The sequence below is a fragment of the Acromyrmex echinatior genome, chromosome 13 (genome assembly GCF_024713525.1).
Source record: "Acromyrmex echinatior isolate Ae372 chromosome 13, ASM2471352v2, whole genome shotgun sequence".
Taxonomy (NCBI): domain Eukaryota; kingdom Metazoa; phylum Arthropoda; class Insecta; order Hymenoptera; family Formicidae; genus Acromyrmex; species Acromyrmex echinatior.
The window spans coordinates 6,236,190-6,253,501 of record NC_141864.1 but is presented as its reverse complement, the minus strand read 5'-3'; the positions used below and the strand labels follow the sequence as shown (position 1 = coordinate 6,253,501).

Here is a 17,312-nt window from a genome sequence, read left to right as displayed (position 1 = left end):
GTTAAAAAAGTCTTTTATTAATTTGTAAAGAAACTTTTTCTCTAACCCAATATAAAATGATAAAATTTAATTAAAAAAATTTGTTCTCGTTTCTACACATAGACATGAAAAACATTCTCTAAAAAATTATACTGTTGTTTTAATATTTGATTCATCAGAATTGGGAATTCTTCTATAATTATAAATGTTAAAGATACAATGAAACAAGCATATTAAATTTTTCTTGACAATCCTATAATAAAGTTAATTCCAAAGTGCTAATTTCGCCGGAAACATTGAAATTGTAAAGTATATTTCATTTTTTTTGAGATTAAATTATTTATTGTTATATAATAGTATTAATTTCTTCATCGGTAAATCATTTATTTCTTTAGGTATTTACGTAATCAGAATTTATCTATATTAATAAAGTTGAATAGTAATGAATAGTCCGACAAGGAAAAATTGTGACAACCGTAAAGATAGTAAGTATGTTCCTTTCAATTTCTTGAAGGATCTAAGACCAGCGACCTCAAAGAAAGAAAGATTCACGAAAAAGTTCTATCGTCTTTGATACTGGTAAGCGACATATAAGTAAGGGTTGACACAATCAGGATGCGCATTCTTGCTGAGATTTTTCTTACAGAATATGTATACGAATAAGTAGGAATATGTCGAGTGTCGCAAATTTTTCCTTTTAAATACAAATTCTCTGAATTTTAAACATTAACAAAATTCTGGCTTTCAATATAATTCAGTTTCTTTTATTTTAAGATAAATATATACAATATTACAATTTTACAAATAAAACAAATAATACTAAAATTTATATATAATTGAAATTAAATTTTGATTAGTTAAGCACGTGACATCATTATTCGCGAGAGATCATTACGTTTTATGGACATTTTTTACTTATGTAGTGTACTACTTTTTTTTGGGAATATAAGATTTAATTGCACAATAAATAATATGATTTATTGCACTAAATATATTTGTTGTAAAAAAAAACAGCATTACGTACATTTATAATTCTACTTTATTTACTGCATTTTGCACTTTATTGCATTTTAAAATGAATATGATCGAACTGCGCAGCTAATTAAAGTATTTTTAAAATATCATCATAATTGTAATCAAATTAATCACCTTACAAAAATTGCAAATTTTATTACATATGTTATAAGAGCGAATAAAGAACTCGATCGTGAAAATACAGAAAACTTTTTTGCAAAAAAAAGTTATTTAATTAAGTAATTTATTTATAAAATTGAATCGAAAAGAAAATATCGTGCAAAGTTTCATTTGTGATATAATTATTACAATTATTCAATTAAATCGACATATCAATTATGAAATTTTCATTGACTTTTGCATTCTCTTTCCAATATCATCACAATGGGTGGAAGATTCACTTTGGAGCTCTTCCAATTTCTTCGAAAAACAATTTCCAAAGTTGTTATCTTGGAATGTTTGATAGATATATGGGATATCCTAAGCACTATCACTATTTGTAGTAAATGCTAGAAATCAGATTAAAAAAAATAATACATTTCTTTTTTGACCAACAATTTTAAAATTATAAATGACTGAGATTTCTCAAAGATTATTAAATGATATTTATTAAATGAATATTTTTAATAAATAAATAAGTACATAAAGTAACTTATTTAATTTTAATAAATGTTTTAACAGATTCTTTACTTGAATATAAAAAAAAGCAAATATTTCTCCAACATTTATTCGGCTTGATAAAAACATTACTATTATTTATTGCTATTCAGAGTTCGTATACAGAATAGACTCTTATATACATTAAAAAGAATAAGTAGAATAAAATCGATGCATCCATAATATTTACTAGCAAAGATCGGGAGGAAGTTCTAAATTTTTCAGGGAATTAGCGAAGGGAATTCGATAAGTAAAGGATGAAATAAACATGAAATGAAAAAGTAAAATAACGGATGGCGATATAGTGATAGATAAATTATGTAAATATAATCTTACGCAATTTTTCGTGAGTAAGAAATTAATATAACATATTAAGAGAAGGATATTACATGAAAGGGATAAAAAATTTATTAATTGACAATTCGTATCAATATTTTTCTGTATTTAGATTTAAAATGATTATATTATTCTAAACGTTTATGTCTCCTCTTTTTTAAAGAATTTGGCATCACATAATACCACTTTATACGTATTATTAATATATAGAATGGCCAGGGAATTGTAATACTTTTGTTAAAACAATAGTTTGTATTAGAAAATTAAAGAAAAATAAAGTATGTCAGCATAAATCTAAAAGCGGAAACAATTGCTGCAAATCGTTGGTTATAAAACATTTTTTTTTACATTTCACTCTAAAAAATATGGGTGTGACTGTAACACCATATGCCGTGTTTATATAATTCTCACCCTGCTGGTATTGATATAAACCGGTTGTAAATCCACACCATGTTGGTATCGATATCGATATCAACATGGTGAGAATTATACGAACACCACATGGTGGTAAAATTCATACCCATATATTTTAGAGTCTATACATCTATGTAGTCTTCAATTATAAAAGTTCTTCGTTTTTTTTTTCTATCAAATAACCATTATACATCCCACTTTATTATTCATCTGATGTAATAAAAAAGACTGTAAGTTTTCGTTTATAGAGGACTCTCGGACGCGTAGAATTAAATGTCATGCCTTTATTTATCGGGATACCTAGATTGGATGAATTTCGCACTGTGCGATGGTGGTTGGCGTCCAGGTCGCCGTTTAGCAGCGCGGATGCGAGATCATTCGGGTTGGCACGGCTGGCGTCGTCGCAGCTCGGCCGGCGCGGCGCACCGAAAGCAAGAGAGGAACGTCGGGCCCGACGGTACGCTCGCATCACTGCGCTCGCGTCCGCCCGCACGCGCGCCAGTACTCCTGTCGGTCCCGTGTCACGCCAAACTCCCTTCACCTTCGCGCCGTTCCTCGTGGTAATCGTATCGTGCGTAGACCGAGGATCCATATGTGACAGCCGATATCAACGACAGATAGAATTTTCGCGGCGGTGACGAGTGTTATCGCGGCGAAAAAACCGATAGACGGTTGATGATCTGTCGGATGAAATGGTGTGATCGCGTGATCGAAACTGATAGCGACGAGTTCTAGAACGTGATCGAACCTTTGTGTCAGCGGACAATATACATGAACCCTGTTAGAAAATTGGCTGGGATCGAAGAACCAAAGAATTTAGCGGAATTTGAAAAATGTGATAAAAGAGGCGAGTGAATGGAGAGCGAAAAGATGGAAAAGGGCACTCCTCGTGCTCCGCCTCGAAACCAATTAATCAAGCTTGGAATAGGAGAGGAATGTGTTACGGCAAAGTTTTATCCTCCGATTAACGAGAAGTTGTGGAGCATGCGAGTTTGTCTTGTCGGAAGACTGTGATTACCATGTTACTTACGTGTCCCGACACGCGTGTAAATATTCACGTTCAGATACACTGCAGGAGAGAACGGCTTTGAAGTTGCATCGTTTCCGAATCGCGGCACTCCGTCTACGGATAACGAATTTTAAGGTAAACGTCTGTTCTGCCCTCGCTTTGAGAGAAAGCTCTGATTATACGGGTACGAAAAGCAAAGTGATTTATGGTGGAAAAGAAGGAATCTTCGAAGGTGCGAGAAAAACGAGAATTTAAACACGCGCCCGTGTACAGTTATGTGTAGCAACTATACATCGAATCAAGACACGATTTGAACTTTAATCGACTTGAACTTTCTCGGAGAGAGTATCAATTTCGTCTTTTTCGCCTCGGGCATGGTTATTTTTTATAAGAAGCAACGAACTTTTATAATTAAAGACTAAATTATACTGCCAGTGTTTTATGTAACATCGGATTGTTTGCTTTTGTATATCATATCTCTACTTATAATATAAATAGAGAGAGGAAAGACTCAATTAATGGGATTGCACGCTGTATGCAGTGCAATCAAGAGGAACTTAAAGTCTTCATTTTCGAGAACTTAAATCAACGACCGAGACAGATACGTGTTACCGATGAATGAATTCGAAAAATCTGCAGCGTCGCGATATATATTTGGTGCCGGGATAGTTGGACGTCAGATCGATCTTTCGCTGGATCTTGTCGATGGGATTCGGTCGAGCGAGCGTGAGCAACCGACTGGCGGATCGTCCGTTTGTACCACGTTCAGTCACCATGCCGAACAGCACATTCTTACAACGAGTACTACTCGCGATTGCGAGCTGCCGCGAATCGGATCGCCGAGAATTCCCGCCACGCGAGATAGCTCGAGACGTCGCGCCGGAAACGTCTGTCTCTTTAATTTTTTCCCCTTTATTCGCTGTCCAGTGTTTGCTGTATCCTAGGTAGATGATACTGAGCGTACATGTTTTTGTCTTGTAACTCGATCGAACGCGCCGGACGTATTACGATTACGTACAGAAAAGGTGAAACGAATACGATGGATAGTGAGTTCTGTAAAGAAACACGAGAGTGACCGGATAAAATTAAAGGCGAGTACGGGATGGTGAAATTTTGAACGCAGCTCGAAGAGGGTAATACAGTGAGATAAGAGTACTCTGATTTTGTGAGTGCGCCGTTGCTCGAATCGGTAATTTTCACGGTGAATCTCGGTTCGCCTAGCGAAGGAACTGTAAAAAAGGGTATGAGGAAGAAGCGTACGGATAACACGTAGCGATTGGCCCCTTCTCGTTTCGGAGATGCGGCGCTATCCACTGCATATCAACGTCGCCCTCACCGTCGTGTTACTGGCGATGTGTGCAACCGTCGTGCGGGCCGGCAAACGAGGTAATGATTACCGAATATATTCCGTATATTTATTTCGTAAAACCAATTTCGTGGCTTCGTAATTGCGGTGGTAATATCGAAAATAACGTTAAAAGCACGTACCTAATGTACGTATACGGATAAAATAAAAATGCAGCAAACAAGCTGATATTTATCATCATTTGTCGTCATTTTGACATTAACGTAACATTAAAGACGTCATTTTGTTATCAAAATAACACCAAATAACGTCAGCTTATTTTCTAGGGAGTTAAAATGATATCATCATAATTTGATTTGTCACTTATAAGTAAACTTATAGATAATAAATAAGTTAATAACATCTTTATGATAGTATTACACTTCTGTGTTCTATTTAGATGAAAAAAATGAACTTATAGAAAGGAGAGAAATGAAAGTGATTACGTAAATAATTATTTTCTTTCTACAGTAAGCATAAATGCTTTTTGTTCATTTATTATTTTGAGAAAACGTAATTTAGTAATTATACCTTTATTCAGATATAAAGATGTTATGTGATTTATAATATGATTTATAATATGATTGTTATGTGATTTATATATGTTTCTATAAGTTTTTATTAGACTTATGTTTCATATCTCTTGCATTTTTGTTTTAATTTTTCGATACATTTTTTAAATAATAAACAAAATATTTTGCATAATTTAATGATAATCTATATATCACTAAAAATATATTAATTAAATTTTTATTTTACCTTCATAAAGTATAACAAAATTACAAAATAAATATTATTTTTAAATCAAAGTACGTATTTCTTCTAGATAAAATGATCGTAGAGAGATTTTCGAATCAGAGTAGGATTTTAAGTAAATCTTTGAATGTAAATTGTATCTATTCAGGATATGTCACACCTCTCAAATTTCATTATTATTATTCTAAAGAAATAGTAGCTTTGTATTGAATATCGATCAGAAAAACAATTTTGCCAGTGGAAGGTATCTTATGGTCAGAAAACGGCTTTTCACGGTTTGCAGGTGAATATAGCTTCGCGATTCTTGGCAGACACAATGGATTCGCGTATTGTATCGTCGATTCGTTATCCTTACATTTCCGATTGAGATGGCTTTCGGTATGCTTGCCAGAGCAGAATTTTTCCTCCGCCATGGTATACCGCCTCCATAACGACTCAGTTTATGGGAAACAGAGGATAGCTAAACTGTCACAAATATCGTACTCCGTGAGCTTTGTTATTCTGAAATTCGATCTAGATATTTTTAATCTCAAAGCATTAAATAGAGTAAGATAAAGATTAGAGATCACAATTATTTTTATAAATATAAATATTAAAATTATTATTTAATAAAATTTTACATGACATTCACAGTAATATTATACTATATATGTATATTAACTACAATATGCGTCAAAGTATTTAATATGATATTGATCAAATATTGTTGCTGTTATTGTTAGATCAATATAGTATTATATTATTCTCTAAAGATTATATGTAGCTAAGATTATATGCAGCTAGAAAAGATAACATAGATAATATTATATCGAATTGTTATAATTGTAATAAATTTAATGAAGCTTGCATAATCAAACATCATATGATAGATACATTTTGATATCGATACATATCGAAATAGTGTAAATAATTGAGAGAGAGAGATCAAAATAACATCACTATTGTAATTGGAGTTATTTTAGAATATCTTTCTTTGATAATGAGCATAATGATATGTCATCTAGTTGCATTAATATATCATAATTAACTTTTCAAATTACTTTTCTAATTACTGCATAATTAGAAAAGAAATAGTTATTTATAACAAATTATATACACAAATTAATTCTTATTTATTTTATTCGGAAATATCAATATTAATGTTAATAGAATAATAATAAATATACTTGCTGATACGATTAAAATAAAGTGCTTTAAATATATGAATATTTCAATTTTCATTAATTATTTTGAATAACGATATAATAATTGGTTATAAATACATAATTAATAAGAACATAATGAAACAAGATTTATTTGCTTTGCAAGGAATAGCTTTTGCCTTCACAAAAGCTGTCATGCTAACGCGTTAATAATTTAACGCGTTAATTGACGTTAAAATATAATGATACAAGATATTTAGATTTAAAATGTTGTTTTATGTAAATCCGAATACAAGTTTAAAAAGTAACCTGTAAGTATATTCATAATTTTCAATATCAAACGTTGTTTCACTCGCTTGCAGTGATAACGTCCCACTGGGTATGCGAAACTCTATGTCAATTAATTATTCTAACTGCAAGTTTAATGAACGTCACTTCGTCATCCCCATATCCTAGGCTGTGTTCAGATTTAGTTTAGTTTAGCTTATAATTTATGCCTTCTGTACTACATAATACGCGTTTGCTACTTGATCAATCTTACATCGCTGTTATCGTTTAACATATTTAAAGTAGTGCAGTGTATTACATAATACACTTTTATTCACCGAACTTTATTTAACTGTTATTTACCATATTTAGCCCAATAGTTTACCTTTCTCCGTTGGATTGATTATTTTGTTTATAAAATATCGGCAGTACGCAAAAATTCAGTGAGTAATTCTATCTATTTCACAATGCGGATATATTTTTAACAAGCTAATATAATTTTTATTTGACAAACTATATAGAAATTGTTATGCGAAATGGAAAAAGTTTGCCAAATTAGAATTAAGCGGATAGTTTGCTGGTTTGTTTGGGCAAAATTGTTTTGGGCAAATTGTGAGCACAAAGTGAAATACGATTACAGTTTACTAATAGCAAAACCTTAACAACTTTTTGGCCATTTATTCCACATATGTACGTGGAAAAAAATCTTTATACAGGAAGATCTTTAGACTTTTAAATATTCTTAAATTCAACAGCTTTTGTGCAACGTGTACAAGTTTGATATCTAATAACAGTTTTCTTCGGGGAGTTTGGAGTTCTTAATAGAGCCAAAAGTTTTCACGTATAGGGGATACTTAATAAGTTGGACGATAATACCCAAACAACCCGATTTGCAATTTAATATAGGTATACCAAAATATATCGATAGATCGAACAACTTATTTATAAAATATTAAGCGCAAAACTTTAATATAATACTAGTTTTAGGACAGTCATTGGAATTCTAATTAATGTTTTTTTCATAAATCGATATTTATGGAATAAACTTAATCAAAATATTGGTTATTAATTTCAATATCTAATAAATGTATAATAAATTTTATAGCTTATGCTAATTAGATCAAATTTAAAGAATTTATTTCTTTTCAATATTGAAATAATTCTTAATTTATAAATAAGTAAAGTTGGGTTTTTTGTATTTAATTATCTAACTTTTTATATAAAATAAGACACATTTGTTATTAGCCTCAGAGATTTTAAAAACATACTATTATGTTTCATACAATAAAAATCATTAGGGGCGCTATTATAATATTATATATATTATTATAATATATACATATATATATCAAAAATTATATTTTGCTATTATATATTATTTTATTATATATTACAAACAATCAGTATTTCTCTCTCTCTTTCTCTCTCTCTCTCTCTCTCTCTCTCTCTCTCTTTCTCTCTCTCTGCAGAAATTTTCGGAACGTTTCTTTTATATGCAGATTCGGTTGAATGTCTATCGAGTTACTTATTTATTTAGCAACAGTGGCAGGTATAGTGACTATGACAGTCATAGTCCTATTTTGGTTGACGACACATGAGATTAGAACCAATTTATTGCAGAAGCGTTTATTGAAATCGATAATGAACGATTTAGACTAACGTCACACTAATGCCATACGAACAATACATTGTCTGAACAGAGTGCATTGTATGTGGGCTTCTATTTCCCCATTCAAAGCCGCAGTGAATAAAAGCAAACATTTCCACTTAAACTGAGTGCTATGGCAAACGTTTACCACGCAATAGTTAATCTAAAAAAAAACAGTAGGTATGTGATTTCATACTGTACAGTTATAAGTGATATATATTGTAAATATTAGAAATTGATTGTTCTCTAAGAATCTAATTGTGAAGATTCTCTAAAAACAAATAAAAGAATAACTTTTTTATTGACTTAAATTAAGGCAAAAGCTTTTTGTATCAAAGCTTTTGTACATATAAAGATTCGCGATTAATATTTATAATAACGAACTTTAAAAATATATTATAATATAATTTAAAATTACAAAATATTTGCATTTAAATATGATGTACAATTAGATATTATACGGTTCTATTTTTTATATGCAATATATCCTGCTATAAAGTTACAGAACGGGATATGATATTTTTTTATAAAAGTTGGAAGTATCAAATTATATTTATATTTTTAAAAAATTTTATAGTCGAATTTTATATGAATTTGTTTTCGTCATTAAATAAAACAGATATTTTAATGGAAAGTATAATAATAGTTTCTGTATAATAATAGTAATATTTATCTTTAAATTATCATAATTATCTATATTTTTCGTATCAAAACGGAAACTTTTCTCACTGTACCAAGTGTGCCGCGTTTATTTATCATTAAATAAAATATATTATAATTAAGTTAATTTTTAAAATAACGCAAAATTTCAAATGATATATATTCAGACGACTTTTTATCTCTCATACAGAGCATAATGTGTACGCATGTGTCACGGAGTGAGCTAATTTGGTTATTTTTTATTACGAATGACACATACAAAAGGACTCGTTAAATAACACTCTTTATTAAAACGATGCATGAATGTGTTATATTGCCAAAATATCAAAAGACAAATTACGCTCCTATTTGCATCGTAGATATTTTAAGTATCTATTAATATACAAATTCTGTAAATATCGGTTAGCTTTTCTAAAACAATAATCATATACTATCGCACATTGAATTCATTAGAAATTTTTATGTTTAAAGTGATTTGTGTATTTTTGCTTTTCGAATTTTAACGTTTAAAGCATATTGAACTTTAAACTTTAAATTAGTACAAAATAAGTTTAGTCTTATCTTTTTTGCTTTTAATTTATATTTTAAATAAATTTACAATATAAATGTTTCGTCATAAAAAATAGCAATTTTTTTATCAGTCGATGGTATATTTTCACTGAAAAAGTTGTTAGTGATTTCGAGGTACCTTGTATTAAAATGACAATTGTACGTTAATGGACGTCTATCCGAAATAAGAATATAAACATTAATGCAGCACTATCTTCTTATTAAATTAAAGCGTCTCGCATTGTTCGCGAATAATCCTGCTATTCTACGTTAACTACAACTCGTAAATCTTCATTATACATGATATGTTTTTTCTTCCGTTAACTGCACCGCCAAAGTCTTTTATGTCTCTTGACCGTTTGGTCCTATATAGCAGGTTTCCGCTTTGTCGAGATTGTATTTGTAATCTATGAATCTACAGCTGCATAACAATAACGTCTGTAATTGGAGCGAATCGCAGTTGGTGAACACTATCGCGCGGTGTGCTAAACGTAAAATGCTGCACGACGTCAACTGCAGGCCGCGTATACGATTTGTGCGTTAGTTGCACGCGCACATTGCAATACAGCAAGTTGCAAAGTTTCCTTAGCAATCCGCGGTTGATTATTATGCGAGCATGCGAGAATATAGCCAATTTTCATATGGTTTCGTGGCTTTATACGTGGTTTTGTTAAAATTTGCATTGAAATGCAAACAGTGCACTTATGCATGACAGTTTCAAATCGAGGGCATCACTTTTCAAATTTACGAATGTTCTTAAATATTTGAATTATTAAATATACACTTATATTGAGCATTTTTAAGTGAAATTTAATTCTCGAGTTAAAATTTCTAGATTCTATTATTAATGTCGAATTACATTAAAATTCTATCAAAATGAATTTAATTTGCGATTAAGTGAAATATGAGGTTTTATCTATCCGCGGTCTCGAAATTTAATTCACCAGAATCGCTTAATCTTTGACGTAATATTGCAGTAACGAGAACGCCCGTGAAATTCTCCCAAAGGGAATGTCCATTTATAATGTGGAGGTTGTAATTGGAACAAAATGGATTGAAAATTGAAATTAATGATATTAATTTATGTGCGTTTAAGGCATATTTAAAAAAAAAATAAAAAGAAGAAAGGCATTGAAAATTTGAACATGTATTATTCCATTATTTTATTTATAAGCTGAGAGGTCTTAATATTTAATTCTTATATTTTCAGTCGTCACTTGTGAAAATTCTTATTTTTGTCTTTTCTTCCAATCTCTTGCGTTAGCAGAAATCTCGTGTTCTTCAATTTTCCATTTTCCTCGCATACGAGATGTACTCGAGACGTACGTAACTGTTATTCGGAGTAAAAAGATTATTACCGGTAATAGGGTCTCAATTGCTTTATCTGGTTGCTTCCTACCAGTGGAACTCAGTCTCCAGTCCAACTACCGAATACAGTTGCAGAATTCGAGCAACTGCGTACAACGCTCAGGATAATTACACGGGGATGTCAGTAGTTCGTGTAATCGTGTATCACGTGTGGCTTCGCTGCTGATGCTGACGTTCGTATTACCGGCGGAAATGTCCGGGGAATCACTGATGAATTGACTTTACTATTAAACGTATTATGCACCATATTTGACATACTGTCGCATAGATTCCAACATTCTGTAAAAGTATTATTGTAAGATGGGACAATTTTGATCCAAAATGAAGCAATGTTGGTCCAAATAACTGTTGATAATACTCTGACAGTACGCATGTTAAAATTAGGACATAAGACGTCTTATCTCCTAGTTTTAGACATGCATGATATGTGGCCAATTTTGTCAAAATTTGAGCAAAGTTATTTTAAAGTAGATACATGTCATTTTTTCTGAAGAAATGATCTAAAGATTTTTGGCTATATAATATCAGCTAAAAATATTAATTAAACAATTAGCTAAAATAAGCTAAAATATTAACCAACAAAAATTTTTATGATATTAGTCTATAAAGACAAGTGCAAAATAAAATAGAACAACAAATAATTTATTTATAATAATTTATTTAGTAAAATGATCACATTTTTCTGCAATTTTTTAAATTAATAACTTTAAACGTGTAAGTGGATCCAAAAAAACTTTTGCACGATACTTTATTATTATTTGATCACAAATACTTTATTATTGTTATTTGATCAGTATATATATATATATATAAAATTGATTTAATCCTAATTTTACTTCCTCATTAAATTTGCAAATAAATATTATAAAACGGGATTTTACATAAGAATCAAGACTAACAAAAAAATTGAATTACTTTTAAACTAATAAGAGAATTGTGCTTAAATTTTACACACACTGAAAAAAGAATCTAGTAATAACTATCAAATGTTGAGTGAAATAATTTCAATCAAATGTTCGATTATATATAATACAGTAAAAAATAATTTTACTTTTCTAAATATTTAATAAGTATTATAAAATGTAATATAACCAGCTATTTAATAATAATTAAATATTAACAAAAATTCAATTATTTTTTTTTATTATATTAACTGAACATTTGATCGACATTACTCATACATTCGATAACTATTACCACACTTTTTTCAGTGCAATGAAACAATCTATGAAATTTTTATATTTTTGGTAATGTTTTGAGATATGATAAAATCTTTAAAATCTTGAATCAATCCATTTCTTTATTTAGATCGATGATGGTGCAAGATTCGATATAGTTCTCTTTACGAAGTTATGCCACGTGTACTGTCTGTATGCACTAACAAGGTTAACGTTGCATCTGCGGTTAGCTCACTTAATTGGTACGTATCAGAATCGACGGAAGCTTGGACTAAGTTGAATACAAACTGGTTTTGAATTACGTAACGGCTCGTTCGAAGAGTTTGAGCGTTTGGGCTTATATTAGTTCACGTTGTATGCCAGACATTTGCGCTGGTGATATACGGCGCAAGTGGAAAACGCCGTTTCGCGTTAGCTATCGTTAAAAGCGATCAATCGTAACACGTATACGATATACTGACGTTCAAAACTAACCCCTTTGCGTTTGTAACGCTAGATATTTAAATTATTCTTCACGCAAAATTACGTTAATAAGACATGGAATCTCTCAGAGCTCGATCACAGAGTTTGAACCTTGTCTTCTAATTCTTAATTGTGCGAAAAATGAATAGATAATCAAAGATATTCATTTGAACGTAATGATGTTCTATTTTCTAGGCTTGTATCTTAGGTAAGCAATGAAAACTAGTAACATTATATGTCCAAAATTATTTGAATAAAATTAAAAAAAAGAAGTCTGAAAGTACTGAAAGTTTGGGAGCGTCCCATTTGACTATGTTGTGATTGACCACAGCGGTGCTTAGAGTTTTTCTATTGTTTAAAAACTGTGAGTGGCTAGTGGTCAATTACAAAGTGGTCAAACTGTTTCCAAACTTTCAGTAGACTCCTTTTTTTAAATTGAAAGTTTCCTTGTCACTAATTGTGGAGTTTTCTTCTATATATATATATATATATATATATATATATATATATATATATATATTCTTTTTTTTTTGAAACTTTTATGGTACCATGTTGGTTAATATAAATATGTATGTTACGTAAATAAACTGAATTTAATGAAAATTTGTCGTTATATGAAAAAAATGCCTCAATCGAAAAGTTACAAAAATTTTACATTTTGGTCTGCAATGTAGATTCATAATCCGGAATACAGATTCATAATCAGCAACTATAAAAACTGGAATATAAATTTCATTAAAATTCAAGAAAATTTTATATTTTGGTTCCTCACATCGAATCCATTTTTGTAAATAGTTCTAATGTTGACCTTCAAAATGAGCTTAGAAAGAACTATTTTAATTTTTGTGGAAGATGTATGCACTTTTTACTTTTGCCCCATTTTACGAATTTTTGACGAAGTTATAGACAGATCAAAGGGAGAAATTCTCAAGAGTGTTGATTTTCTTGTGTGAAGAGATCCTATCCTTTATTTTTAAAATAAGCTCAGGAAGAAGTTGCTATCTTTATTTTTGTGGAAGATATGAATTTTTAAAGATTTGCCAAATATATGTATATTTCGTATCACTAGGCACTAAATCTAGTAGAAGGGAAATATCGATTCGAAAAATCTTCAGTAGGAAATAAAGTGTCAGGAAATATAATATTTTCATGAATACTGTTTACAATGTGCATATAACAAATCAGGCTTTAATTACTTTATATCTTTTGATACTTGGCAATACTTAATTATTATAGGAAAGGCGCATATTTATCGGACACCGATTTATTTTAGGTAAATGCTAGAAGTGGGCAGAATTTTAAAAAATAATAGGATATTTTGAAGGGAATTCAATAAGCTTTAAAATAACGTAAAATTTAATTCAAATTATACTTTTTTTGAGAATTAGAGAAATGTAAAAAGTGAACAAATCAAAGTCAAAAAATTGTGCTCCTAAAATGAGAAGCTAAAAAGAAATCGATAAAGTACACCAGTATTGCAATCAAAAAAGTTTATATAATGTTTCTAAAATATATACAATCAGTGTGCACAAAATGAGCATGCGTTGCTTTGTATCCAGGACTCTTCAAGTATAATTGGAATCAAGTATCGCAGAAACAGGCACTCGATATTCATTCCGTTTATTATTATATAATAATATTTATACTTTAGTAACGATTTTCACTATACATAGAAATATAAGTTATTTTATATTAAAAATACCTTGGATATCTCATATCACGATTTCTTACGGTTTTACAATTATCAAATCTAACTTCTATAATTAAGCATTTCAACATATTCTATATTTTTCTATTAGTACGATCTTACTCTATCACTACTATGAAGAATTTATTGTCAAATATTTATTTTTATAAATAATAAACAAGGTTTAAAGACTCATCCCAATGAAACTTGAAGACATCCAATTTCTAAAATGTTTTTTTTACAACAGGCATGATCTAATAATGAATTTTCCACTAAATAGTTTTCTATCCAAGAGCAATAAATTCATGGTGAAAATAGGTAGCGTTTATTAGTTTAGCAGAAATACCGCTATCTCATATTAGACGCCTATTTCCTATACTAATTACAATGAGATTTAACACTTCTATATTGAATTATGCAGGAGAGAGTGCTCGTAAAGGTACTCACTAAGTGCAATGATTATCCCATATACTAATTAGCCCATATACTGTATCACATGATATTTGGCGAGTAATTATGATTGACTCGCAACGCATCGAAGTGACTGGATTAAAGCTGTGTAAATTGAATATTCGAAACTCAAAGACCTTTTAGGTACAAATGCATGATTAATGAAAAAAATCTCGTGTTTCTTTTCTCTTGAATATTCTGAAAAAGCTCTGCAAGTATTTTTTACAACAGACATTAAAAATGTGTTTGTTATAGATGCACTTTTTCACATGTTTGCTTTATCTTTTTTCTTTCTTTTTATTTTTAAAATATACACTTATTTTTGAAATAAAAGAAATGATATAAATGCAGAAAGTGTTACTAAATAAAAGATTGTCATTATGTAATTTACTCGTGTCCTCGATATCATTATCTATCATATTCGCGGCTTAGCAATAGCCTGCGTTGACCACAGCTTTTATGTATACGAAAAATGGAGTATAACCGTACGGTTTGTAAATCAAAGAGAAATTACAATTGGAATTTTATATTGCATGTGCGAGTAACGAATATAAATTATTCCTTTGCTACGTGATTTTGAAAATGGCGCTCGTCGCCATGAAAATCACAAACGGTTGGACTCGCGCGTTAAATATTGAAACAATAATTTACAGCGGCGCGCGAGCGAGTGAAATTTTGTAACGGAAAATAACGTACGAGTTTCTCGCTTGTTCGCAATGCAATGCTCTATTTCGTATCGCGATAATAATTGGATCGAACTCGGGAAGATGATTTATCATATAATGGACTATCTTTTCAATAATGTACAATCGATTCTTTTTCCGTTCCATCTAATGCTTTTACTAAGGGACACCCTTTCAATTTTTTAGACTATTTTGTAGATATTCTGAAAAAACATTTTACGTCGGAATCATACGCGTTGAATTATATTATATATTTTCCATATTTTTTTAGCTGAAAAAAAAACGAAAATGTTCCAGTTTAATGGTGAAAAATTCATGATACAGAACTTTGTAATAAAATGACATATATATCGCTGAATAGTGAGTTTTAATTTAGATCTAAAACCATCGTTAACAAAATTTAATTTAAAAATTTGTTATATTTGTTATATAACAAGCTAGATTTGAGCATTTCATGGTTAATTAAATAGATTTGAGCGTTTCAGTTAATTAAGTATGCGCATTTTAAATGTAAAGCTTGTTTGTGAAAAATAAATAATTTAAAAAAGAAATAGTTGCTGGCATAAAGATAAAGACCAAAATAATATATGTAATATTACAATTAAAAATGTTATATACATGTTTATATACATAGTGACTATTTTCTAACATAGTTAAAAAACTTGTATTAAAATTAATACGATTTTTTTATCCATACAAATTTTTGTGTCAATTTATTATAAGATGAATATGTGACACAAATATTCAATATAAAATGAAAAATCAATATAAAAAATAAAAAATAGATACAAAATTTGTAAATAAATTGTAGAAACATATAATACTTTTCGTTAATATTTAACGTTTATAATATGTTTAATTAACACATTTTATTTATTTATTTTAGAATTTGCATTTTAAAATATATAATTTTATAATATATAATTTATAATATTTATAATAAATATATAATTTTTTATATTATTTATACAGTTACTCATAAATTGAGTTATTTTAACTTGTCGGAAATATTGAATACCAATTTAATATAAAATATTCAAAAATCATATTAAATTAATATTTGGATATGTAAAATTCATCACAAAAATTTAAGGATTGGTTTTAATACAAATACAAATGTTTTTTACTGTGTATATATAAAGTATTGCTATTTATGTTGTACTATTCAAGCCAAACTTCGATTTAACATACAGGCTAAACCATGAAAGAGTTATATAAATCCACACAGAAACTCTCCAACATGCAGCAATCTCATGCAGTATATTCGGTCACGTTTGGAGTTTAGCGAACCTTTTCCACAACTGTACTGCTTATCAGACTGCGGTTTATGCGCCTCTATTGGAGCCACTATCAGGATGAAAAGAGGTGCCACAGCGAGAGACGGAAGTAACGTTACGTAAATCGCCCAGTGGGGGGTAACTTAAGTCCCACTTATCTCTCACGCCGCTTAAACTTTTCTTCGGTGCGCCTTCGTACCGTGCATTAAAATTCGAAGTCCGCGACTCCAATACAGAATTCTTCGACCGTGTCTTTCTCATCATAAAATGCGAACTTATAATGTTTCCGCACAATGATCTTTTAAATAAAAAACTTTGACTCGGAAACTATGCTATTCCCATCGATTGTGAACAATATGTGAAGGTTATTTCTTTTGCACATTTATGTCTAAAATTGTAACATTATTCATGTTGCAGGATAATCTATTTGA

The 17,312-nt window shown here is 29.9% G+C and overlaps 1 protein-coding gene across 1 annotated transcript in view; it reads left to right on the top strand.

The window, feature by feature from the left end:
• Positions 1 to 2,493: 2,493 nt before the first annotated feature.
• LOC105150895 (alkaline phosphatase) overlaps positions 2,494 to 17,312 on the top strand; it is a 222,590-nt gene continuing 207,771 nt past the window's right edge. The window contains exon 1 of the mRNA XM_011064273.2: positions 2,494 to 4,795. Within this exon, the coding sequence (XP_011062575.1) occupies positions 4,708 to 4,795 (88 nt within the window). The 5' untranslated portion in view covers positions 2,494 to 4,707. The remainder of the gene's footprint in view (positions 4,796 to 17,312) is intronic.